The following is a 24,418-nucleotide window of genomic DNA, read 5'->3' on the forward strand; positions in this document are numbered from 1 at the left end:
CCTTCCCCTGGCTTCATCCGTTTTAAGCACAGACTTTCTCTAGTCCGTTAGAGGAAAAGATTGCAGCAGAGAGGTGCTGAGACAGCACGCCTCTACCAAAAGGCAAGGAGGCTGGTGTTTGGAAGGACTGAAATCAAGGAGCTGAAAATATCAAAAGCATGCCTATTTCCTTTGCATTTGCCTCCTTTCTGCTGCCTTGGATCTCTTTTCAAGTCGCACACGTTTTGCAATCAATCATTTAGCAAGGTTGTGAATATGAAATGAAACGGTAAAAATGATACCTACAACGAGAGCCTGATTAATGAAGCTGACCTCCTGCTTTTTGGTTCTGTGAGTAAAAAACTGGTCCAGAGAAATGCTGTGTTCTCCCAGCTGCTTCTGAAATCAGCAGGGATTGCTGTTGTGCTCAGTATCAGTCAGGATTGGGTACTGAGTCTTATTTTGCCAGAGCTTAGGAAGCAAAATAGCTGACATCTGTAATGAACAGGAGGACATGAATTATGTAGACAAATAAACTAGCAATTACTGCTGCACATTTATCTTCACCTCTGTAAATGATAAACTTTAAATGTTCCATATGGAAGCCCTGTGTATAAATTAGTTCCTCTGCATTTGGGCCTGTTGAAATCTCAGTGGATGTGAGATGGAGTAGCTTTTATATCTCCCATCTCGGTTTAAGACGGCAGCTCCCTTTATACCGTGCTGCAAATGCTTTGTGAGATTTGGGGTGTGAAGAAAGCAGACTCCATTAGGATGCAGCGTGCATCCTGTTTAAAGGAGTACATAATGTTTTCCTGCGTTATTCTGACAGAATTAAAGATAGTGCAGTTTCAAAAGTTATTCTCTGAATCCTCTTCTCTTATTTACATGCTTCTCCTCTGTTACCCAGAAGGAGGGGGGTTGATATTATTTATTTTTTGTTCTGGTCCTGTTAAAATAAGTAATTCCTAGTCATTTGTGTGTTGTCCCTTAATGAGAAAATGTATATGTTCAGTATGAGTTCTGATTTCAGAAATGCATAGCATTATCAGGGTATCATTGTCCCTGGCTCCTGTAAAGCTGCAGCACATACCCTCGTGTTGAAGCTATTGGCCGTATCTCTGCCTGTGTGTCTTTAAAGAGCAGAGGGCTTATTGGACAGGTGAAGTTACGCCTAGCATTCAGTGCAGTTGTATTTCTGCCCATCTGAAGCACATGAGCTTTTTCACTACATCCAGTCAGCTCCACGTGCAGTCTCGCAGTCCTACTGACAATCCCCAATATGTTCAGATGCTGAATAAGAGTACTTATACACAGAGACGTGAGCTGGGAAGAAGCAGAAGCGAATAAAGATTCCTGAGAGGCCAGTGAGGTTTGGGCTCGTGGTCAGAGCAAGGGGTAGAGCTGGTTGGATTTTTTTTTTCAGGTTCTTTTTTTTTAAAAAAAAATCAGCCAGAACTTGCTGATTCATCTAGATTCAAACACGCCATGGGAACATCTTGATTGCAGTGGAGTTTTTCTTGGAAAATGACCAGGTTGCCTACCTGCTTCATTTCCTGCCATCTAGTCAGTCAAGGGCTTCAGGGCTGTATTTGCCAAGCCTGAGTTCAGAAGCAATCAGCGTGAGGCCTTGTAGCCCTAAACAATGCAATCTCTAGCTGCATCTAGTCCTTACAATCCTTGCTCTGCTTGGGTATCTGCTACATTATTATTGTTTTTCGGAATGTTTGACCTAAATGAAAGGCAGGCCTAGTAAAGGTAAACTGAATGCTACATCTCAGGTTTCTGTGCTGAAGAAGCATGAGTCAAGGGGCTTCTGTGGCAGTGAATTTTTGCAATGGACTACCTTTGATGAAATCCAGCATGAAATATCTTTCTAATAATGTGTAAGGCTGGAGAAATGGCACAGAAAAGAACCAGAAGGTGCATGTTGTTGTTGTTTTTTTTTTTTTTTAACTATTTTTTTTTTTTTTGGGTCCCGAGGAGGAGTAACTGGTGTCTCAAGGTTGCTTGTCTTGAAAGGTCGATGCAGTACCACTGCAGTATCCATGGGTTTCAGCATCCTACCTCCAACAGGGACATCCGCAGCACCTTGGGCACCCGTGGAGGTACCAGCTCCCTGCCTGAGGTGGTTTGCATGGTGGGGAGGCAGGCAGTGTGCCTGTCCCTCCTCTCCCTCCCCAGCTGGGGGACAGTGCAGGAGGATGGTCAGCACAAGGAGGCAGGAGTCATGAGGCAAATGACTGTCTTTATGCACATTTAGGGTGACAACAGACAGACAAAATCCTGAATTAGGGTGAATCAGAAGTAACAGTCACTCCCCAAACAGGATTTAATACGAGGCTACGAGGCCCTCGCACTTCCCTGACTGATGGCAGCTGCGTGTGAGGCAGGAAGAAGAGAGCCATACGTCAGGAGCCTAAACGGAGCGCTTTGTCCTAGAAATGTATGCAAACAGGGAGCATCCGTCAAAATAGATTAAACACCCTGCTGCGCGCGAGAGGCAGGGCAATTTGCAAGAATTAAAAAGAGCTGACAAAAGTCGGCACTAACACGCAGCATGCGAGCCCGTTCGTGGGCATGAAGCTTGTCCGAGTTTCTGGAGGCTGGCTGTGCGCGCTGGGCTTGCCCTGAGCACCCATAAGTCAGGCCTTCCCTGGCACCGTGATTGTTTTATCTGGGTGTGGACTACTATGGTTTAAACCAAAGCTCTTGTAAAATCTGAGGGTGCATGGGAAGGGCCTTGAAACCTGCCATGTTGGGGTTTTGCTCTTTTGCTTTCTCTTAAGCTGATATTTCAGGCTTTTGCTTTCTATTAATCTACAATAGAAAGGGAGGGGGCAGGCCCACCACGGCTGTCAGGCCATGAGGGCGAGCAGGCAGTGACCAGGCCGGTCTCCTGTCACCTTACATTTGTCACAGCTGACACTGCGTAAGATGGGGCTGAGGCCTGGCGAGGCCACCCAGAGCCATGGTGGGATGGCCTTGTTGTACTGTACCACTCCAGATCTCTGGTCTGAAGCACTGTAGTTTTTTTTCTCTGTCTGCCAAGGAGCTCAGGTCTGGACATGCTTGGGAATAGGCACTGCACTGTCTGTCTTAGCCAAACCTTAGCAGAGAATGCAGGTTGCCAGGAACGTCATCCCATTTCCAAGACGAAGCTTAATTCTTAGCAGGCCCACACAAAGGACAAATTTTGCTGCTGCTCTCCTGCCCCATGCGTGCCAGCTTTTGCAGGTGTTTAGGTGTAACGTGGCTGTGGAATCTGAACTGTGGCTCTGGTGGGCTCTAAAAGGTTTGTAGTGACTGTCCTGTGTCTGCTAGGATAGCTAAGTATTGTGCACATCTCCAGGGGACAACGTATTCTCATATGCATATAGCTACTGCTGTTTATCTTGATGATTTGCTTAACTCTACAGGGAGAAAAAAATACATGCATGCACAAGCACACATGAGTAAGACCCTATATCTCAAATAAAAAGGTACTTTTTTTTTCTCCCATGAAATCTAAAATTTCCTGGCTCATATGTATAAAATGTCTGATTTCATAATGAGCAGAGCCTTGGGAAGAACAAGGGTACTTCTGAACACCCATGCTCTCAACGTTTTTGAAGCCTACTGACTAAAAGCTGACAGAGCCAGCCTGAGTCTCCCAATGAGTACAAATGTTTTCCTTCCTTGAATAACAGAGAAATCTGAAATATATATAGCTGCTTGCCACTGTTGTTTCAGATTTTCTGAGGGTAAGCAGTTCTTGGTAGCTTTTGAGTGACAGGAGGAAGATGCCATCTTTCACCTGGACATCGGAGCACTGCAGATATTAAAGCTGTACAAGAACCCTGTGAAGTTAATGGTGTTACCATTGTTTTAGGGAGGCACCAGAGAAGTGAATCAGCCTGCCTTGATTAAGGAGGTACTTGCAAGAAGTAAGTGGAAGAACCGTAATTCTGTATAGTGGAGCATGGGGTAGCTTAGTTGCACAGTTTGCCTTTCTGTAGATCTCTAGTCTGGGATGTGAGCTAAAGAAAAATGGACCCTCCTTTCCTTGACTGTTTTGTTGTTGTTGTTGTTATTTTTTATTTTTATTTTTTTACTCTGTGTATTTATTTTTAAGGGATGCTGAGGAGTCCAAGGGAATGCAAATGGCTAGGTTTGGGAGTGCTAAAGCATCCTGGTACCCTGTTTGATTCCCAAGCCTTTACCTTCATAGTGTTGCCTGTTTGAGGTGACTTTTAGATGCCCTGATAATCTCCCTCGTGAGCAACCTGACAAGGTTTCACAGCTTCCCTGCAGTACAGCTGCCAGCATTGCTGCTGGCTCCACATCCCAGCGTGGCGGTGAGCAGGGTGCCGCGTTCAGCGCTGTGGGGCGTGCTCCCCTCAAACCCAGCTCCTGTGTTTGTATCAAACTTTCCTAATTTATTTAAAAGGGCTTTTTAGTGTGCTTTGATGGCAGGACATTCAGCCTTAGATTTTTTTTTTTTTTTTTTTCCCATTGAAATGTGTGATAATGGTCTGAAAGGAACGGAAGGGAGCAGGGCAGATGAGGGGGAGACCGTGCATTGCAGGAGGTACTGTGAGTTTTCTGTTAGACCTTCCTGCCATGAATGTCCCTCCTGCTTTTAAAGAAAACAAACCTAAAAAAAAGAAGCTGGTACATTGATTGTTCCCTCAATTATGTGATGGAACAGAGAGATAGGGATAAAAAGTGTATCTCAAAAATACGGAAATGAGGTTTGCCTTTGGGTGGAAGTGGGCTTTGGTCAGACTGCCACTCGTGCTCTGTTAAATAAAGGTCAGTAAAATATCTGCAAGGAAGTCTTCTGTTTTTTCCTCTTCATGAGCACAGTTCCAAGCTGCATGACTGCAGCCCAAGGGTGTCTGCAGCACTTCTCTCAGGAAACTTCCCATCCCTCTGCACAGTGAGATTTGCTGGGATTTTAGGCCTCACCCCCGATGCAGGATTTCCTTAAACCCATCTACACCAGAGCTCTACTAAGAAACAAAAGGGGAATGAGCCGCCAATAGACTTTGCTCCTTTTCTCCCAAAGTCTTTGTATATCGTAAAATGGATAGGCCCCCTGGAGGTACAGGGAAACCAGACTCTTAAAACACATAGTAAAGGGTTAGTAATTGTTTCAAATAGCAGAATACAAATGCTTTTTATTGCCAGGCTGGAGTTCTCTTTCCAATGTGAAGCCGCTTGTTTGTTTTGGCAGCAGAGGCTGCTTTTACTTCTCCCCGAGGACAGTGGTAAAACTTTCAGCAGCTCAGCTCAGGCGCAGAAACCAGACCTTTGTCCCACTGGAGGCAAGAAACCAACATTTGTTCTTTGGGCTTCGGAGTCCCTCACAGCTCTCTTGCTGGCTTTGCTTTTAACCTGCTAATCTGGACTGTCTGAACAAGCTTTTGTATAGGAGCAGAGAGAGAGATGCTCCTTTCCTTGAAGGGCTTTGCGGAGGGATGGGACTAAACTCAGGAGGTGTTTGATGCCTGTGGTTACATAAGCTACGTGGTGATTTTTTTTTTTGACGTTAAATTGTTGGTTGACGGGCCGCAACAGCGAGGATTCAGCACTTTCCACAGATCTGCACTGAGGGATGAAGAGGAGTTGGATTTGCTCTTAACTCCCCTGTGGGCAGGGGAGCAGAAATCTTTGCTAATCCTGTTCTGGAGGTGTGACAGAAATACCAACACCTGCGGCAGGTCGGGAGCAGAAGGGGAGGTTTCGGGAAACCGCAGGAATTGACGGGTTTCTCTGGCAGTGCTGCACCCTGGTGTGCTGTGGGTGGGAGCCAAGTGGGGGCATTTCTTTCCCTACAGCTCCGAAAGGTGGTGGGAGAAGGAAGAGAATGAGCTAAGAAGTGTTAAAATTGCCAGATGAGATGATTTGCTCTGTTATGGAAAGGCTCTCCTCCCTCTGAGGAGACATTAATTCAATTTTCTCTGCTTGGCCTCCTCTCCTTCGGTTTCTCTCCTTATTCTCTCTCTCTTTTGGCTTCGCTTCTTCCACTCCATTCCTCCCCTCAACATCCCTCTCCAATACCTTTCTTCATAGCACCTATTCTGTATCCTCTCTCCTCCTGGCATTTTCCCTGCGTGGCTCTGATCGTTCAGCAGCTCCGCTCAATGCGGTTCCCTCAGGAGCAGAAGTGCTGCACCTCAGCAGCATCAGAGCAGCATCAGAGCAGCTTTGCTGTGACTCTGTCAGACACATTCAGAAAAGATGACAGGCTCCTTCACCTGCTAATACTGAGCAGCAAGACAGTGGAAATGACCCAGTGGGAAGGCAGTGACAAGGGTGCACTCTGTGTGGGTTTTTTGAGCGAGCCTGGATATAAAAAGCCAAGAAACTGCTTTCCTTTCTCCTTTGAGAAGGTTTTCCTTGAATTAATTCACATCAACCCTTATGAAAAGTGGCTGAAAGAGATCTAACGAAGTAGCTCGGCTTTGTGCAACACACCTGCCAGCACCAGTCCCCTCCATAAACAACCGCAGGGCAGCCCTGGTGTGACAGCAGGGCATTAAAAGTTTTCACAGCAGTATAAAGATGTCCACAAGGGAGAAGTTGGAAAGCACACAAAAGAATACTGTCAGGGCATTTCTTCCATTTCAGCCCCTTGGTAGTGGCCTTGAGGAGCTGGAAAGTGGTTTAGAGGAGGTCAGGCAGCGTCTGCAGGCCCGGTGCTCAGGACTGTCTTAATGCTTTTCAATTAATTAAAAATACCACAATTCTTCTTGCTAGCCATGCATGCCCACTGGGTTTTGGGGGTGTGGGCATCGTCTTCACATTTTAGGCATGAAACTGGGTATCCCCAAGGCCATGTACTTGGAGGGGGAAAGCTTCTGTGTGGCCAGGGGTCTCGCTTGCTGTGCATGGGAGCGGGGAAGGCTCAGCTTCAAGGGCAATGCACTGCAAGGGATGCTTGCATTCCTGAAACTGAGCACTTCAGATTAAAAAAGGACAGGACAGGAGGTAGCAAGTTTTGTTGTCCAGGTAGTTTTTGTGGCAAAAGTCGGGATGTGTGAGGTATGGGCAGTTATTATTGGCTTTTGGTAAGAATGATGGACTTGGCCACCTCTCTTGGCATGCTGTAGGAGCAGAGAGCCTGTTTCTAGACAGAGAGGGGCTATGAGCAAGCACTGCACTCTCCCTTGGCAATCATCAGCCTTGCAGTGATTAGTCCTAGATGTTTGTCTTCCAATGGCAGCCGTAATGTAACATCTCCAGAGACTGGAAATTAATTTTCTCTGTGCATCCCTCTGGAGCCAGTAAAAGTCTTGCAGCTCCCGTCTGCCAACACAACAGCACCAACGGAGCTCTTCAGGATCACTGTGCACTGGATTTGGATGCCTTCACTGACAGCTTTCTCCCCTTCCTTTGCAGATCACAGGTGTTATCCTTCTCGCAGTGGGCGTCTGGGGCAAGCTCACTCTAGGCACGTACATCTCTCTCATCGCTGAGAACTCCACCAATGCTCCCTACGTGCTCATCGGAACGGGTACCACCATCATTGTCTTCGGGCTTTTCGGCTGCTTTGCCACTTGTCGCGGCAGCCCATGGATGCTGAAACTGGTAAGGACGCCAAGGTGCTTGCTGTATGGGAGAGGGGAAGAGGCTTTGTCAACCTATTATGATTTCCCGCTCCTGCCCCAAGCTTCGCCAGATGTTAACATGTTTTTTTAGGCACATACGCTAGATTTTATGGGTCTTAATGTTCAACACGTGTGTCTTTTGGATAAAGAAGCGAAAAAAAGTCTTTGCCAAAACCAGTTGTTGATTGAGTTTGAATGAATTTCGCTACTGCGCAGCATGCAGGCCAATCCGTGGTTGGGAGCAAGGGTAAAGTGCCGCTCTGCGAGCAGTTCTACGGTCGTTCTGTGTCTCTGTGAGCCAGACAGGTGTATTTACAATCTTAAAAGTGCTCACAGCACCATAAATGTAAAATTTATTTGAAATGTAGATTAAAGGGGTCTCTGATGTGAAATCCGTGGAAAAATATTTGGTACCTTCTAAATGCACACCAGTCTTGCTTTTTTCCTAACACTCACCGGAATAAAGTAAGTCAACCCCAGAGAGCACAGCTCTGTACTGTATGTTTTTCCACATCTCAAAAGCACCGTGGAGTCAAGGTATGCTAAGCTGAGGTACAGCAGCCACCTTAACCAGTTTAACCTCTCTTGCTACAAGTTTCTGTCCAAGTTTTCCAGCTCACCTTGAAATGCAAAGTTGCTAGCAGTTAAACAAACCCATATCATGAACCGTGTTCCTAGGAATATTCAAGAGTGAAATGTAAAACGTGTAATGATTTGAAGGGTGGAAATACCACTTGTGAAACGCTGACATGGTGGAAAAGGGCTTGACAGTAGATGCATCTGCTGCCATGCCATTTTAGGGCTGATTTCCTGAGGAGATGAGACGATTCTTCTCCGATGTGAAGCGGGCTTTAAAAAGGACATCCTAAAGGGAGTTAATTTTCTAAAGCGATGGCACAGCAGGGGAGAGGCAGGAGCTGCAGATTGAGCAGTGGGTACGTGTGGATGGCCAGTCGGCGTGTACCTAACACCGTTGCAGGTGCACCACTGCTGTCTCTTGCTGGTGATGTGCTGTCAGGGTGTGTGTAGAGGCTTGTCAGAGTTCCTGCAGTCCAGATGGGAAAGTGTGAAAGAATATATAAATCCATAGGAAATCAGGCTCTGCTAGTTGCTCTGTTAGTCGTGTAGCCTGTTTTAAGGTATGTCCCCTAGCTTAGTGTGGCATGTTGCTGTTCCAAACACATAGGTTTATTTTCATTGTACACATGAGAAATATTTCAAAATCTTACTTCTTTCCTGAATGGAATACAGAAGAGATATGACAGCAGTATTAGTTGCAGAGAATTATTTTTCTAGTTGTCTTCACTGTTGTCCTCCCTTCCCTAACAACCTTCTATTAAAAATAAATTTCCCTCTTTCCATTAAATCCTATTAGGACTGAATTTAATTTAAAATGTTTCCTTTTTAAAATAACTGTTGAGTTATTTAGCACATGGAGAAAACAGGCATTTTCCCATGAGAAGATTAAGCCCCAGCTTCAAATTTTACCACCCTGCTTTGCATTTTTTTACCTTATTTTTTTTTTTTTTTTTTTGGCCTAGATGTATTTTTAATAGTTTGTGAGTGGCTACACTGAAAGCCACTGTTTCCAAGGTTTATTTAGCTCTGAATCCAAATGCTGCTCCCAAATCCAAACACGGGCCTTGGCTCAGCAAACTATATGGGGCATCTGTCTACTATTACCATGAGAGTATTTCCCGTGAAGTCAGTCAGTTCATTCATTTGAGAAACTTCAGGAGTCAGGCTGGAAATCCCAATCTAGCAGCAAGAGATAGATAAACATGAGCCAAAACACCTGGGGAAGCCTATTTACTTTAGCAGAGTGCCATCCAAATAAAAAGAGTCTGTATTCCTTCCTGCAAGATCAAAACCTTAGTGGCTTGTGATCTGTTTCTGGTACGTGAATGTGTTTTAATTTATATGAAAATGCTAAACAATACGGGGTCAGAAAACTTAGCAGTTACACAATGCGTATAATTTGTGAGTTGCATTAATGCATAAAATACGTTCATGCAGTAACCTGGGTATCATCTCCAAAATACGTTTATTCATGTCTTTAAAGGGTGTCTAGATCAGAAAGTTTAATTTAAATTTCATGTGATAACTGAGCAGTATTTGTGCTGAGACAAAAGCCTGTAATACTCTAACATCTCTTGCCTCCTCTCTTTTCAGTATGCCATGTTCTTATCCCTGGTGTTCCTGGCTGAGCTAGTGGCTGGCATTTCAGGGTTTGTGTTTCGCCACGAGGTAGGTGGAAATGTGCTGAGGTTGCATGTGGCAGTGCCTCCCTGGGCAGGAGCTGCTGAGAAGTGCCCTGGAGCGTGGACAATTTGTAGGTCGCTGAGCTCGACAGCTCCATCTGCATCTCCAGGGATGCGGCCGATGTTCAACAATAACATGTGCAGCTCTTAAAAAATGATACGATTCCAAATGAAGGGATTGAGCCAAAGCTCTTGGCCTCAGCTGTCTGATATTTACTCCGGAGCTATCATTTTTTGTGTGTGTGTACATCATGTAAGATCTTTACTCTTTTACATATGCTGAAGACTGCAAAACAGGCCAGATCTTTTCTTAAACACAGCTTCTTCAGCCAGCCAAGCACTTGCTTATGTAAGGCAGAGAGCACTTTTACGTCAGATCAGACTTGATGTATTGTAAATCTTTTTCTTTGCGGGGGAGTGGAGGGAGGAGGGCGGGGAGAGGATGTGGAATGGGATTGTGTTTCTATACTGAGAATAGGGAGAGATTAGAAATAGCATGAGGTAGGAAACTGAGACAGGAAGAAGCTTTAGAGACACATGACGGTCTAGATTTGTAGTAGCACTTCTGCTTTATCCACTCTAATCAGGTCTGTCTCTGGTTTTAAGTCCATACACCTACATGCTGTTAATACTGAACCAGAACAACCCCAGAGACCTTCTTTGTCTCTTTTTGTATTAACTGCTTTTCTAGTCTCCTCTTTCAATGTGAAAATTCCCTTGGTATAGGCTTCTCTGGTGTCTGCCCTTGCAAGTGGTGGATGTTTTTTAGTTTGAACCTGAAAGACCTGCCCACCTGCTGAAGGTGCCATGTCATCGGGCCTAAACCGTGGTGGCAGCCTCAGCGTGACACTGCTGCTCCCTCTTGGCAGAGACAAATCTCTTGCGAAGGTCACAACCACCTGGGTTGACCAAACCATCTGCCACGCATCCCCTTTACCACCCAGCTGAAGTACCTTTTGCAGCAATGTGCTTGACCTTCTTCACCTGAGAGAGCTTTATTCCTTCCCCAATGGCCTTCGGTGCTGGGGATAACGTTTACTGTATCAGGGGATTCGTGGTTTCTTCTGAGGCCCCTGTCTTCTGTCTCCTGGCTGGGTCTGTCTGGCAGAGAAGTGCAGACTGCTTCCTTTCCCTTCCTTTGCACAAACTGGTATTTTTGGCTTTCTGACATAGCTCTGTCCCCCACCTTGCTGTGGGTGTAATCTCCTTGGGCACCAAAGCAACGTAGCTGGGAAGATAACCCCAACTGTTCATAATTTTGCTCCTTGCCTCACACCTGCTTGATGTTTAGTGAAAGGTCTCGTTTTCATTGTGTGCCCAGGTGATGTACTCAAGGCACTCGGTGCCCACCTGGCTCCTCAGGGCACACTTAGTAACGTTGATGGCTTCTGGGTCATTGCCGTGTGCTGTGCCAAGGAGTCCGAGCAAGCTCCAGCTCCCATCAGGCAGATCCCCCTTGAGCAGAGGGAAGCATGAAGCCTCCTTCAAACACAGTGCTGGAGCAAAGTATTTGGGGAAAAAGCATCTTTCTTATAGGATAAGTCATTTTCCAATCCGTTTTTGGTCACCTGGCAAGCTTGACTTCTCCTAGCACCTTTAGCGGGTTGTGATACATCCACCTGCTTCCTCTCCATATCGTCCCCGTGTTTCTTAAGGGACTTCCCTGGTTAACCACTAACGATTCTGGTGTGCCTTCAGTGGTCACGTTTCTACGCTTTTCTTGATTGCAGCTACTTCTGCTGCTTGTCTTGAAAAGGAAGGAAAATCCTCAAAACCAACAATTTTCTCTCAGTCTCAAGAATGTTTAAAGCCTGAGCTATGTGGTCTGAAGCTGTCAGCATGGGATCTCCTCGATCCCGTTACATATGCCAAGGATTTGTGATTCCGAAGCATTTGCTTTGAAGTGGGATTCATGGAGCCATCCTTTTGCTGTCTGGTTTTCCTTCTAGAGAGCCCCCATTCAACTGAACCAGTACATACATCTCCCGGGCCTCCCAATAACCTGCTCAATGCGCAGTGTTTTTACATTAACACCCAAAATGTCAGAATTCTGTTTTTAAAAATATAAAGCAGTGTGCTAGGGTGGGTGCTCTTGGAACAGGCCAAGTCTGATAGGCCCCACTTGGGAAATACCATGAGTGGACTTTGAGGGTTAGGAAGGAGCTCTGCCATCTCTGAAAGCATACTTCAGGAAGAGTGTGAAGGGGTGGTTTCATTGCCTTGTTCAGCTTAGAAATGCTTTTGTTTCCTGGAAAGAGTGCCTCGGATGTTACGCTTTGTGGTTTTTTGAGTGGGCAGGTTTGTTGTTTTGTTTTGTTGTGTTTTGTTTTTCCCCTCTTAGATCAAGGATACCTTCCTTAGGACATACACTGAAGCAATCCAGAATTACAACAAGAACGATGAGCGGAGCCATGCAGTGGATAACGTACAGGAAAGCGTAAGTCTGAAATGTGGAGATTAAAAATGAGTAGACTGGTAGAGACAAAGCATACCTTCAGATCTGATCACAGAGCATGATGTGCTGATGACTGCAAGCTGTATTTTGGAAGCAAAATGCAGCATTTAAGGTTTGGTCTTGCTCCCCAGTTCTGATTATAGCCCTGTCTGGTTGCAGGGCAAGTTTTTGCTGTAAGAAATCAGGTTTCTGAATGCTTGAGAGGACATGCTGCCCTGACAAAGTCAATGGGAACTTCCCCATACGCACCAGTAAAAATAGGTTTTGCCCAGAACATCTGCTACTCATAGAGTAGTTAGTCTCTCCAAGAATGCCCTGCTTTGTTTGGGAGATTTGCTGGGTACCATGCCCAAGGCACCAGGAGATACCAAATGGCGATATTTCAAAACCAGTATTGCAACAGCACCGTGCTGGTATGCTCTTAATTCTGTTGTTGCGTCAAATCAATTGCAATTACCTCTAATCTTGTGCCTGGGCTATGTTAAAAAACATGTACCAATGGCATGGAAACGTTTTACAATTGATTCAGACAAACTGATGTAAGCCCAAATTAGAGAGTGGCAAAACTGATCGAAAGAAAAAGTATTTCAACTGACATGCTTGTACAAGATGGCTAAATTGTAATGAGCTCAGTACAAGCTGTCCAGTGAAGATGGGGCCCATCCTTCTTGCTTGTGGTTCACCCAGAGCTTGAATTACATTTAGGAGCCAGTTTTATCTGTGGTGGAAAGTGGGCAGCCCTTATTCTTCAGGGAAATCTATCAATAGGATTATAAAATGTTGTAAATCTGAGCTGGATCAGACAGGATTTCGTAATCTAGCATCTTGCATCGCTGATCAACTGCAGCTGTTCTGTTTGGAAGCACAATGAGAGGCTGGCAGAGGAGACTTAATGAGATAAGGGAAGAAACTGAGTGTATTTTGTCTGAAGGGAAAGACAAATGTGGCTCTGGGACCTGAGGGGTGCAGTGACAGAGCAATGGGAGGTTTCCGTGCCTTCCAGCAGAGAGTAGAGCATGAGCAAATGCTGCAGCCTGGCCAAACTAATCTGAAGTGGCCAAGTCCACCGACTGGAGCAAAGGGCAGTAAAATTCACATTTAAATTCTCACAGGAAGTTATTCCATAGCCAAAAGATGTCCCTGCAGCTCACAGTACGTGTTTTGAGCCAGTTGGCTTTTCGTAGGATTGGAACTTGCCAAATGGATGAAATTTTAATGTAACTGTATTGAGAGGGCTTCTAGGTCTGTCCTAGAGATGACAACTGTTATTTAGAGCCCCTCAGCACGTTTGAAATTGCCCTAACCTGGCTCCTCCAGCCCAGCAGACTATAGTGCTGCTCTAAATAGAGTATATTCAGCTGTCAGATCGCCTGTTTGCGAAACGTTAACTCTTTGTTGGGATTTCTCATTCCTTGGAGTTGGCTGAACTAAATAGTTCCGAGTAACTGTCTGGTGTTTCTGTCATAGCAAAATGTTCACGCCGTTTGTAGCTCTGTTTTCGCAGGAGCTGCGTTTATAAGCCTTTTTCATGCAGAGAATTCAGCACACGCTCCATATCTTTGAATGACAGTCTTCTGGTTTAGCATCTAGAGCAGAACATCCTTCCCGACTTATGTTTTTTCGGCTGATTTTATAGTGAACATATCTGTGAACATATGATTTCCTATTCACAGCTCAGTGAAATTTCCTAGAAATTATTTTGGTGAGTTAAGGAAGTTTGCTTCACCTTAGGAATTCGTACTGCTTTGACCCCGTCTGTGTTCATTTTAATACTTTATAAAATTTGGGGTTTTAAGGTCATATTTATGACCACATGGTGAGGCTCTGTCTTGAATTTCCAGGATCATCTTTCACCCAATAAATAAATGAGCAAAAAAGAAAAAAAAAAGATGGCTTCAGTGAAAAAGATGGCTTCATGACTAGACCTTTGTTAAATGTTACAAATAATTGCGCTCTTCTCGTAAGATGTCTCTTCCTAGTAGTTCATCTGTTCCTGTCTTCCTGATGGGAGATCCGGACACTTTTTTAATCACTTTTTTGATAAATAGTGGGGATTAGTATTTACTTTTCAAATCTGGAGAGAACCTGCCTTTATTTTATTTACGAGTTTAAGTGGGCAGTGATGATTTTGTACTAGTTTCAGTTCTGTGCTTGGTTTTTTGTTTTTGTTTTTGTTTTTCTTTTTTTTCTCTTTTATTAATTATTTTAATCTGCCTCTTTTTTCTTGTAGCTGAGCTGCTGTGGCATTCAGAGCTATACCAACTGGAGCACCAGCCCTTACTTCTTCAAACATGGCATCCCTACAAGCTGTTGCATGAACTCCAGTGACTGTAACACTCAGGATCTGCGCAATATGACCGTGGCTGCCACTAAAGTAAACCAGAAGGTACTAGTAACGTTGTGCCAGGGGCAATTGTTGTGAAACCATCCAGTACCTCAGTGGAACAGTGGCATTTAGTTTCAAGTGTTTGGTTGGTTAGGATGTGTTTTGGGGTAGAGTAATGGTAAGAGTGGGCTTTGCTCCTCGCTTGCTTTCAAATTCCTTAAGCTGACTTCTCTCCAATGACCAGTTGTGGTGACGTTGCTGATGAGAAGGAAATTTGTTCCCGTTCCTCATAACTGATTCAGGTACAGCTCTGCACACAGGAGCAGTGCTGATCAGGCAAAGGAGTGTGTGCAGCACGTGCATTTGGCTGCCCTTGAAAGCTAGGTCATTCAGTGCTTCTCTGCGCTCTCCTGCTGAATGCTGTGCTTTTTTGTTCAGAAGAAAGATGTGTCTAGGTGAAAGGAAGGACAGGTTTTACTCTTGCTTATGGTCTACTTGAAATTTCAGTGCTAGAAGTGCTACTAGAAATGACACTGCATAATTGTCATCCCAAACAGAGAAAATAGGGATGACTGACAAGTGTATGTTTGTGTGGGTACGTTGAGCAGTGGCTCTTAAGAAAATCTTTGAACGCGTGCCACTGCAATCAAAGCACAGCTTGGGGTCACCTGAAGGAACAGATTGGGAAAACAGCACAGGACTGGGAAAGCAGGTTGGAAATAGAGGAAGAAAATGAATAATTGAGGAATAAAAATACAGAAAGCACAAGGAAAGGGAGGAATAAAGGGAAAACAATACATCATATATCACAGGCACTGGACTGCAGAAGTACAGCTCAGGTTTTTCCTTTAATTGCTGGTGCATCATCAGTTCTTTCTTTCTACTTCAGATTTGCAAGAAAAGCAACAGACAATGTATTGATAAAATTAATGAATTTGTAGCCAAACCACCAAGCTAAGTTGCAGCACACCTCAGACTTCAGAACTGTTTGCCTTGCTGTTTCTGTTTTCAGTGTTGCACAGAAAAAAAGAAAAAAAAAAAAGGAAAAAAGAAGAAAATGTCTTGAGTAGATAGCAGGGGAAATACGGAAATGCCTCTCTGCTTTCTGTTTCTGTCTTTTTCACCTCAGTCACCTATAGATCAGAAAGTTGAAGTGGTGGCTGAGCACGGCCTGCAACATCTTTTTTTTTTTTTTCAAAGCAGTCAAGTGGACATTTTCTAGCATGTACTAAAAAAAAGGAAAGGATAATAGATTATTATTTCCCACTGACTTTTTCTAACCACTTTCTTTTCTGTAATAGTTTAATGAGAGCCACTTGTCGCAGATGTACCTGGAACAGTAGTGACGTCCATCTGTTATGAAACTCACAGTCATCACCAGCAAAGTAATCTTGCTGGGTTGCAAGGATTATGTATAGGATAGATGTAGAATATCTAGGATGAGCAACTCCTTTCGTTCGCACTTTATGAACTTGTAGCAACTTTTTTGTTTTTGTAAAAGTGGGAAGACAGTCAGAGACAGGACTGGTGTAGATCTATGGGATGTGCAGTGCAGCCAGCATCCCCGGCAGGAAAGCTTTCTGGTTTGTGTGTGCATCCTCAGAGACTGCCTTGTCCTCTAACAGGGGATCCGTCTGGGAATGGCCATGCTCTTTGACCCTTTCCTGCCTGCATAACAGTGCAGGTGTTGCTTGCATTCCCACTACCAGTCTGGTGTTTCCCAAAAGTGCCAGGCTTACTCCCCATGCTCTGCATGCACAGAGGAATCCCCGTCCATTTGTGAGTTCCTCTTGGCAAAGGACACCTGCAAATGTGTAGGGAGCAGCTGTGGGATGAAGGAACTTGTGTTAGTCGTGCCAGTGACTCGTTTGCAGTCATGCTTGCTCCTCAGACTCCCTCTTGTCTAACGCCCAAGTCACCTGCTGGAAGAGAGCTGCTGATTCCTCGGGAGGCAGCTGACCTCATTACTGGGTTTGATTGCCATGGGGAAGTTTAGCAATTGTCGGATCTTGGATTTGTCCCTAACTCTTGAGCAAGGTGGGATGTTTCTGAAAGGGGCGTGGGAATAAAAAGCAAAGCTGGAGGAAGGGTTGTTTTGCCCGAAGAATAATGATACGTTACCCAAAGAGGATTAGCTAAAGATCTAATTGAAGGATTGAATGAAAACATTCCTGGGTCTTCTTTGCAAACTCTGCCACTAACTTGCTTGGTGACCTTGTGTAAATCATGTAGTCTGTCAGATCCCTGAAATCAGATGGGACTAATACCTAACTTTAAAAGCTGTCATTAGGATTAGCTAATTGAAGTTTATATTGTGTTTTTAATCTTCAGAGCTCCTTAGCAGCAAATCCCAAGAACTATTTCTCTCAAAAATCTTAATAAAGGAACAGATGTGTGAAGAAACATCATATCCTTGCTACATCGTCACTCCTGACCTCTGAATCAGCACCCAGATGTTTGCACACAGTGCTTCACAAATATTTGTACCACTGCTTCTTGCACTCTTCTTCATGTGCATAGCAAGGGCTGAGAAATTAGCCTTATTTATGCGGTGCACTTCAGGAAACAGATGATTGTGATTTGGGAAAATACGGTCTTCAAATGAGGAGAATGATCACACCTATCTCACTTGCATGTTTTTTTAACGAGATCTTCTGTCTCCCTCAAATTGCCATTGCTGTTAGATGTTGCTTCTCTTGAAGGCTGTTGAACAGAACAGATTTCAGAAAAGCTAGGAGAACATTAAGCGTGTCAGACTGAATGAAAGAACTGGTTGAGAAATCTAATCTCATTTCATAATATGTACAACACACGCACAGCTATAGTTGCTTGATGTGTTAAATATGCAAGCTTGAATCTAACATACTGTATAGTGTTGTAAGACATAATTAATACATATGCTTAAACATTTCAGAACTGAATTATGGCTGTGCTGGTCCTCAGTTACTGTTAGGTTTACCACTTCATTACTCCCAGGATTAAATAAAATGTCTTCTGATATTACAGAAGAGGTTAAAGAAATGATATAATTTAGGTCATGAATGGCCTGTCTGCAACAGATGACATTGTCCTTTCCTTCTAGCTGTTACTCTTCACAAGCAGTGTAATGCTCTGAAATCATGCAGAGTTCTTCCAGTACTTGCAGAAGTGGTGTGTGGATGGAGGAGGAACGTAGCGATGTATCTCCAGTACAGGACTAGAGTCCCAACTGGGAAGGGGAACTCACTCTTATTTCTGTTTTTTTCCAACTTCCAGTAAAGTGGATAAAGTTATAACATTACATGCAAGGCCATGGGAATGACTTTATGCAGAGTGTTGTTGGTCTTTTGGGGAAGTGTGGCAAAAGGTTGGCATGCGGCTTTGTGTTATGTGGGCAAATGAGTTAGTAATAAAAGACAAATTAATATTTTTTTTCAAGTTTTATGTCATGGGTTTAGATTCATTTAGGGACCACAAACTAGGAAAATTAATTTCAAACTCTTTTTTTGAAGGACAGAGTAGGCAATTGGAGAAACTTGGGTAAAGCTAACATTGACAGGACATCTGAAAAAAGCTTGTCCAAGAGAAGGGCAGCTTACATGTATGAATTTTCTGGCATTGGTGTGTGCCATGAGATGGGGTAGGAGGAAGCAAGTCAGCTGATGGAGTCAGGGTCTGAGCTAGAGATAGAAAATTGGGTCTGGGGAGCTGCTCAGGGAATTTTATATCCTAGAGCAAACAGACCAGGAAGCTTCATACAGAACACTTGATAACTTCATTAGATAGTTTGAGGTTGCATACCAATCAGAACCTTGCCTGGTCTCCTTTGACTGATGAAGGTAAGCAGAATGCCTTACTGGACACCTGAAGTGTGCTTGTACTAAACATCTGGAATATTCAGAGATCAGCATCATTTACTCATTTTTGGCACCTGTATTGTGTTATAACATGACTTTACATCATTATTGGTGTGGTTTCAAATCAAAGGTATAATGTTTATTCAATCACTGCAAACTGTCTTTCTTTAATACGACCTATGAAAATGAGTGAAAATGACTGCAACATCACATTTAGCTGTTAAAAATACTCGGATGCGTTTGTTTCTAAGCAGAGCTATTTTTGTCATCATATTCCATCATTCACTCAGAATTGCTGTTAGAAAAAAAAAGGTGACATTGTTGGAAATAACAGCAAAAACATCGTCTAGCCCAAGAACATTTTAAATGAGAGGTATGTATGTATGTGTACATGCCAGGGAAGATCTATACAAAGAATTATTATGTTTGTTTTCCAGGGCTGTTACGATTTGGTGACCAGTTTTATGGAGACAAATATGGGAATTATAGCTGGAGTTGCTTTTGGGATTGCGTTCTCACAGGTAAGTGCATAAACGCTTTCCTCCCCCATTTTTTTTTCTTCTTTCTCTTTATCCTGACATCAAGGAAGGAAGGATTATGGTAAGGGACTGAGCTCAGCATGCTCGTTAGTCCTGAGGTCATCTGTTCATTGATTTTCTTTTTTTCAACTTAAATGAAGTTTCTCCTTGGGAATATCAGTTACGGTTGAGCTAATGACTAGCTCAAGGAAAACAACTTGTCCCTTCACCGGGTCACATAGAGGTTAACCCAATAAAACATTGGCTTAAATGGAGCATAAACAGCAAAGAAGACAAATAGCTTGTCCATTGTTTGGATAAGCTTCTATCTTCTAAGTGCTCTTACTATTTTTTAAAGGAGTGAAGAATACAAATAAGGGTCTACCTTCAGGCCTCTGCATCCTGGAGAAGGGGAAAAGGGAGCCTAGCCTGCAAGGGGCACTGGGTTTTGGTGATTGATCTTTCTTTTTCCTTGTAGCTCTGAACACTTTGAGCAGAGATCTGCCAAAAGCAGATTATTAGACCAGCTCCTTGCCTGCACTAAAATGCTTGGTATGGGTAGGGGAAGAGAAGAACTAAGAAGGTGCTTGCTGCTCTCTGATATTCAAACAGAATAGCCTGGACAAGGGTTAGGGAAACCAAAGGACTGGTCAGAATCTTTTAATCAAGAAGTGGCAGGAAAGCACCTGCATCTTTCAACAAGACCTGTGCTCCTTTATACTACTCATTTCATGCACGATGGCAAGGATTCTCCTGCGAATGAGCAAAAATGGGAGGGGGAGACACCAGCAATGCAGAAGTGCTTACAGAATGGTGCAGCAAGATGCGTGACGATGTATTTGATGTCCAATCCGCTTACGTTTGAGAGGCAGCCTGCCTTCTCGCTGTGGAGAGCGTGTGGTGCGACTGCAAGTGTCATATCCAAAAACTGTCCTGCAACTTTCACTTGCTTCATTCCCACAACATTAAAAACCTGGGTCCTGAGGCAACACTGAAAATACAAATGTCTCTTGAATGACTTATGTTTATCCAGTGGTATGAAGAAGAGAGGTGCTAGGACAAATCATTTGACTTCTGAAAACTCATGGATTCAGTCAGCAAGGTGCAGGTTTATACTGTGCTGCACTGGAAGGATTTCCCAGTGCCATTGCTGGTGGTGGGCAAGTAGATGTAGTTCCTCTCTTGCCCTGGCTACCCCATCTGTTCGGTCTGTGCTTGGCTGCACGCTATTTAGTAAGAGCTCTCTGAGGCTAATTCACTCAGCATTTACTGTGGCCTCCAGGTTTTTCAGAGTAACAGTCCACAAGCTGTGTGGAAAATGGCTCTTGGTCAACATACACACAAACCCAGGGTAGCCCTGGAAATGGGTGGGCTCAGGCCAGCTGCTGCCTCTGCCTTGGGCGTATCTGGAAACCTGACTCCTTCTTCTCTTGGTCTCAAGTGTGAGAAGCCCCATGCTTTGGCTTTTCATCCTGTTTTATATGAATCTTCAGTTAGGTCTAGCTTCACCATGCCTCAAGGCACCCGGAGCGTGCATGTGGGTGTCAGCTCTTTGTGATCCAAAGCAGTGAAACCAGCAGTCTGGAGCTGGTGCATGGAGCAGGGGGAGAGATTTTCTTTTAAAAATAGTCTATTCTAGTTCTTGTTGGATGGTCAAAGTTGTCTTGATGCTCTTCTCCAACCTTGATTATAACTTGATTACTTCTGTAGAACTCTGAACTCTTCATTTCACTTCGGTTTCCATACAGCTAGAAGGCTGTATAGCATCTTTTTAAATATCTATTGTAAAACCCTCCAAAATAATGGGATAAGCAGAACTTTATGAGTCATTTATGCGCTGCTAGGGTTAATGCTTCGATCGGGACTGATGTTATGTGAAAAACTTTAATCAGTCTACCACATGTATGATAGGCAAAGAAACACCTTGCCTGGAAGCTGCTTGCAGCTGGGAGGGGGAGTTCAGCCGAAGCTGTCAGCATTTTGGCACGTGCCTGGCTGTTTGCTGTAGGCCATGAGTTGTTCTGTGAACGCCATGCAGGAAGGCAGGCAGCGCTGCAGCAGGGGCAGGCAAACCACACAGAGCATGATCCTTCTGGGGGAAACCCAAGGTGTGTGTGCTGAGTAGAAAAAAGGAGCAGAAGAAGAAGAGAAGGTGTCCAGTTGTCATTTCCTGGCTAATCTGTTTTGCTGGACCCGGTTAGGGTTGGTGTTTACAAACTGGTTTCAGGTCAGCCCTGGCTGGCAGTAGTGCCAGGCAGCCTTCCAGCTGCAGGCGAGGTTTTGCTCTTCCTACTGAGAACAGTTTTAATCTAAATAAAAGGCAAATTAGGACGTGTCGCTCGTCTCCAGCAAAGCATGCTCAAGGGCCTTTCCTTCGCGTGATTTGTGAGGTGTTGACTAGCATGAGGAATGTGCTGATTCCCCAAAACGGGGGAGGCTGATGTAATGGCATTGCATCTCGCAGGCCTGGCACAGACCTCCCAGTCAGAGACGGGGCTTGAACGAATCCACTGTGCTGCTGTCGCTGCCTGCGTGTTGAGAAGCAGGCACTGCGCCTCGGATTCAAAATAACAATAATGAAATGCAATTTCAGAGTTTTTGGCATCAGATGCCGATGCTGACTTTCAGCTGGAATAATTTCGGCTTAGCAGGTGCTCTTCTGAGCAGCAAAATGAGCACTCTGTTCTGAATAGAGGAGGTGATGTCTACCTGGCTGTGGACACAGTTCTGGTAGAGACATCGTCAGCCTCGTCTGCTGCAGCCCCTGTCTGGAGACACGGGGGCTGAGACTTGGCCTGGCACAGCCCCCAGGGAGGGGAGTGCAGCTCTGCGCCCCGTTGCACCGGGGCTGGGGAGTTGGATCCACACCGGGATGCAACGTGCGACTTGAAATTTAATGTAGCACCACGTCTGCTGCTTCTACAGAGCAGTCACTGCGGGTTCAGCACGGAGATAGGAGCTGTGCCAGAGGCGTGCCGCGGCACTGGAGGCTGGCTGGGGTAAGCAGCACGTGACATGGAAAATTTGCTGTCTTATGAAATAGAGGCAGGGGAGCAGGGTGCTTGAAGCTCTGCATATTGAGAATACGGCAAGGTAAATCATCAAACTGTACTGTTATTCCTGATGGATAAAAAAAAACAGTTTTAGCTTACCTGATCCAGCGATGAATTCGCGGTTACTTCAACGCATCTGTGTTTATAGAGTTTGGTGGGGTTCCAGGGAACGAGGAGTGGTGAAGATACCAAGGCACAAAATGGAAAAATGGAAATGCAGATCCAAAATAAAATGGAAATTCAAATTGCACTTCAGTTTCTCTTCCGTATAATAAGACGTAATAAGTCAGGATAGCTCCCACTCAATTTTAATTCCTGTGAAATAAGTATATTTAAAAAACAGTCATCGTGTATGTGGTGGGAGATAAGGTTGCTAGGAAGTTGCCATGGATGGATTTCAGTGATCAAATCCAAGATATGCCTAAGATTACCCCTTGATACCATGGAGAAATGAAAAATGTATGGGCTGCATTGAGCTGTCTGGAGTGAACTTTCGCCAACAGATTGGTAGTAAGGAAGATGCACCTGAGGGATGTGGGTTTTCCAGTGCTCTAAGCCAAAGAATTTGTCAGTATTTTCAAGTTTCCTGCAGCAAGACCAGAGGTATCAAGACAAACTCTCTGGGTTTTGTGTAATATTTCAGGAGACCAAGGTGATCTTAGAAAAGTGGGAAGAAAAGGAAAAAGTGAGAGAGGAGACAACTACAGAACCACGTCTGGCACTTTCCCTGGTGGAGTGATGTTTGAACTTTGTCATTCTTAGAGCTCAAAAAAATGGGACTATAAAAAAAAGGAAAAAAAAAATGAATTAATAAGTGGATAAAAGTTGAGCTGGGGCACTTGAGAGATGATGGGAGCTAAGGAAATGAAGGCAACTTCTAGCGGCTAGTTTCTTTGCTGGAACCCTTTTATGCTGGTTCCTCTGGTGTATCAAAGGAGCTGCAGGGACCTGCTGCACAAGGGGATGAGGGGCGTCCGTCTGAAGGTTGCCAGTGATGGAGCAAACACGGGGAGCAAGAGGGGGTGGAGGGAGCTCATTTGTGGTTCACAGACAGAGAGCCTCTAACCTGCTTGAAATACAGGGAACTTGTAGCTATGGCTGTAATGAGAGAGCACCGCGAGGGAAATTCAGCAGCTTAATGCAGCATCTCCTCTTCTTGGTACAGGAGGGACAGTACTCTTGTGGTTCGGTGTGAAAGTCCACATGCCTTGTGAAATACGAGGTTTTATATGTGTTCAGAGTACTTCTAAGATATTTGTTACAGCCCTGCTGTGCCCTAGTGACACCTGGAAGTGCCTTACAAAATCAGTGTACGCAATGGCTTGATATGCGAACCATCATTTTTGAGATACAGAAGTTGGATGTTTTGGCACTATAGTGACTTAAATGTGTAAACCAGCATATAGTCCAGGCCAGGAATTGGTAAGTGGACCAGGGATCAGGAAGATGAATCCCTGTGTAACCTGCCATTCGTCTTACGAGTGACTTGGCTAAATCAGAACATGGTTGTTCTCCAGGCATTGCCCCGACTTTCCTCCCCTCTGTGGCCGTCTGGGGCTGTGCAATGAAATGCCGTCTGAATTAGCAACAAAGGAAGACTGAGGCTCTAGTGAGGGATAGGAAATAACGAGGATCTCGTGGCACAGGCTCGCAAGATGAGTTAACTTGAACACAGGAACACTGTAGGATGAGGGGGGAACGGTTTGGGGTTTGGGATGGAGTTTTCTCTTGGCTAAAATGTCTTCTTGGTATCAAGTAAGATTTTCAAGGCTGGGGAGCGTTTCCAGCACCCACATCTCTTCTGGCAGCTGTGAAAATACAGCCTGCAAAGCCTAGTAGCTGAGCCTTTTGTTGGAGGTTGTTGAGGAAGGGTTATCAGCTGTGGGAGTCATGAAGCCTTTGAGTGGTCTCGGTACTGAGATGCCGCCACAAAGCGATGTAAGGCAGGTGTAGCGTAACAGGGGATCGAGCAATTGGCCAGTGGAGAAGGTGAATATTTCAATGATGATAGTGTTTACGGGGAGCACTGATCCTGTAGGGGAAATGACAAACACTCCCAAGCGTGAAATGAAAGAAGGAGCCAATTTGGGCGAGCAGCCAGCCAGCCATTAGCTGCGGGCGCGCTGTGGGCTCTAAGGGGAAGACTCATGGCCTGGTGGTGCGACGGGGTTGGGATCTGCCTTCCTGAGCACTGCTCCACGTCAAACTGTCCCCACCAGGCACCCCAGGGCACCAGCAAGGGAGCTGGAGCAGCCAGGGGACCCCAAACCTTGGTAAAAGCTGCTGTGGATGCTTGGGGCAAAGTCAGGGAGAGGCTGATCCTCCGTCAGAGGCAGCCCTCGTGCCTCGCCCCGTGGCCAGTGATGGAAGGTGACAGTGTGGGTCTGCTCGTGAG

At 44.8% G+C, this 24,418-nt stretch overlaps 1 protein-coding gene across 1 annotated transcript in view; it reads left to right on the forward strand.

The window, feature by feature from the left end:
* The window catches only part of TSPAN7 (tetraspanin 7), an 82,525-nt gene that overhangs the window by 56,145 nt on the left and 1,962 nt on the right, over window positions 1-24,418 (forward strand). Inside the window, exons 2-6 of the mRNA XM_084512878.1 lie at window positions 7,366-7,554; window positions 9,747-9,821; window positions 12,177-12,272; window positions 14,521-14,676; window positions 18,890-18,973. Coding sequence (XP_084369004.1) covers window positions 7,366-7,554; window positions 9,747-9,821; window positions 12,177-12,272; window positions 14,521-14,676; window positions 18,890-18,973 — 600 coding nt within the window. The remainder of the gene's footprint in view (window positions 1-7,365; window positions 7,555-9,746; window positions 9,822-12,176; window positions 12,273-14,520; window positions 14,677-18,889; window positions 18,974-24,418) is intronic.

The sequence above is a fragment of the Aythya ferina genome (genome assembly GCF_964211825.1).
Source record: "Aythya ferina genome assembly, chromosome: 1".
NCBI lineage: Eukaryota > Metazoa > Chordata > Aves > Anseriformes > Anatidae > Aythya > Aythya ferina.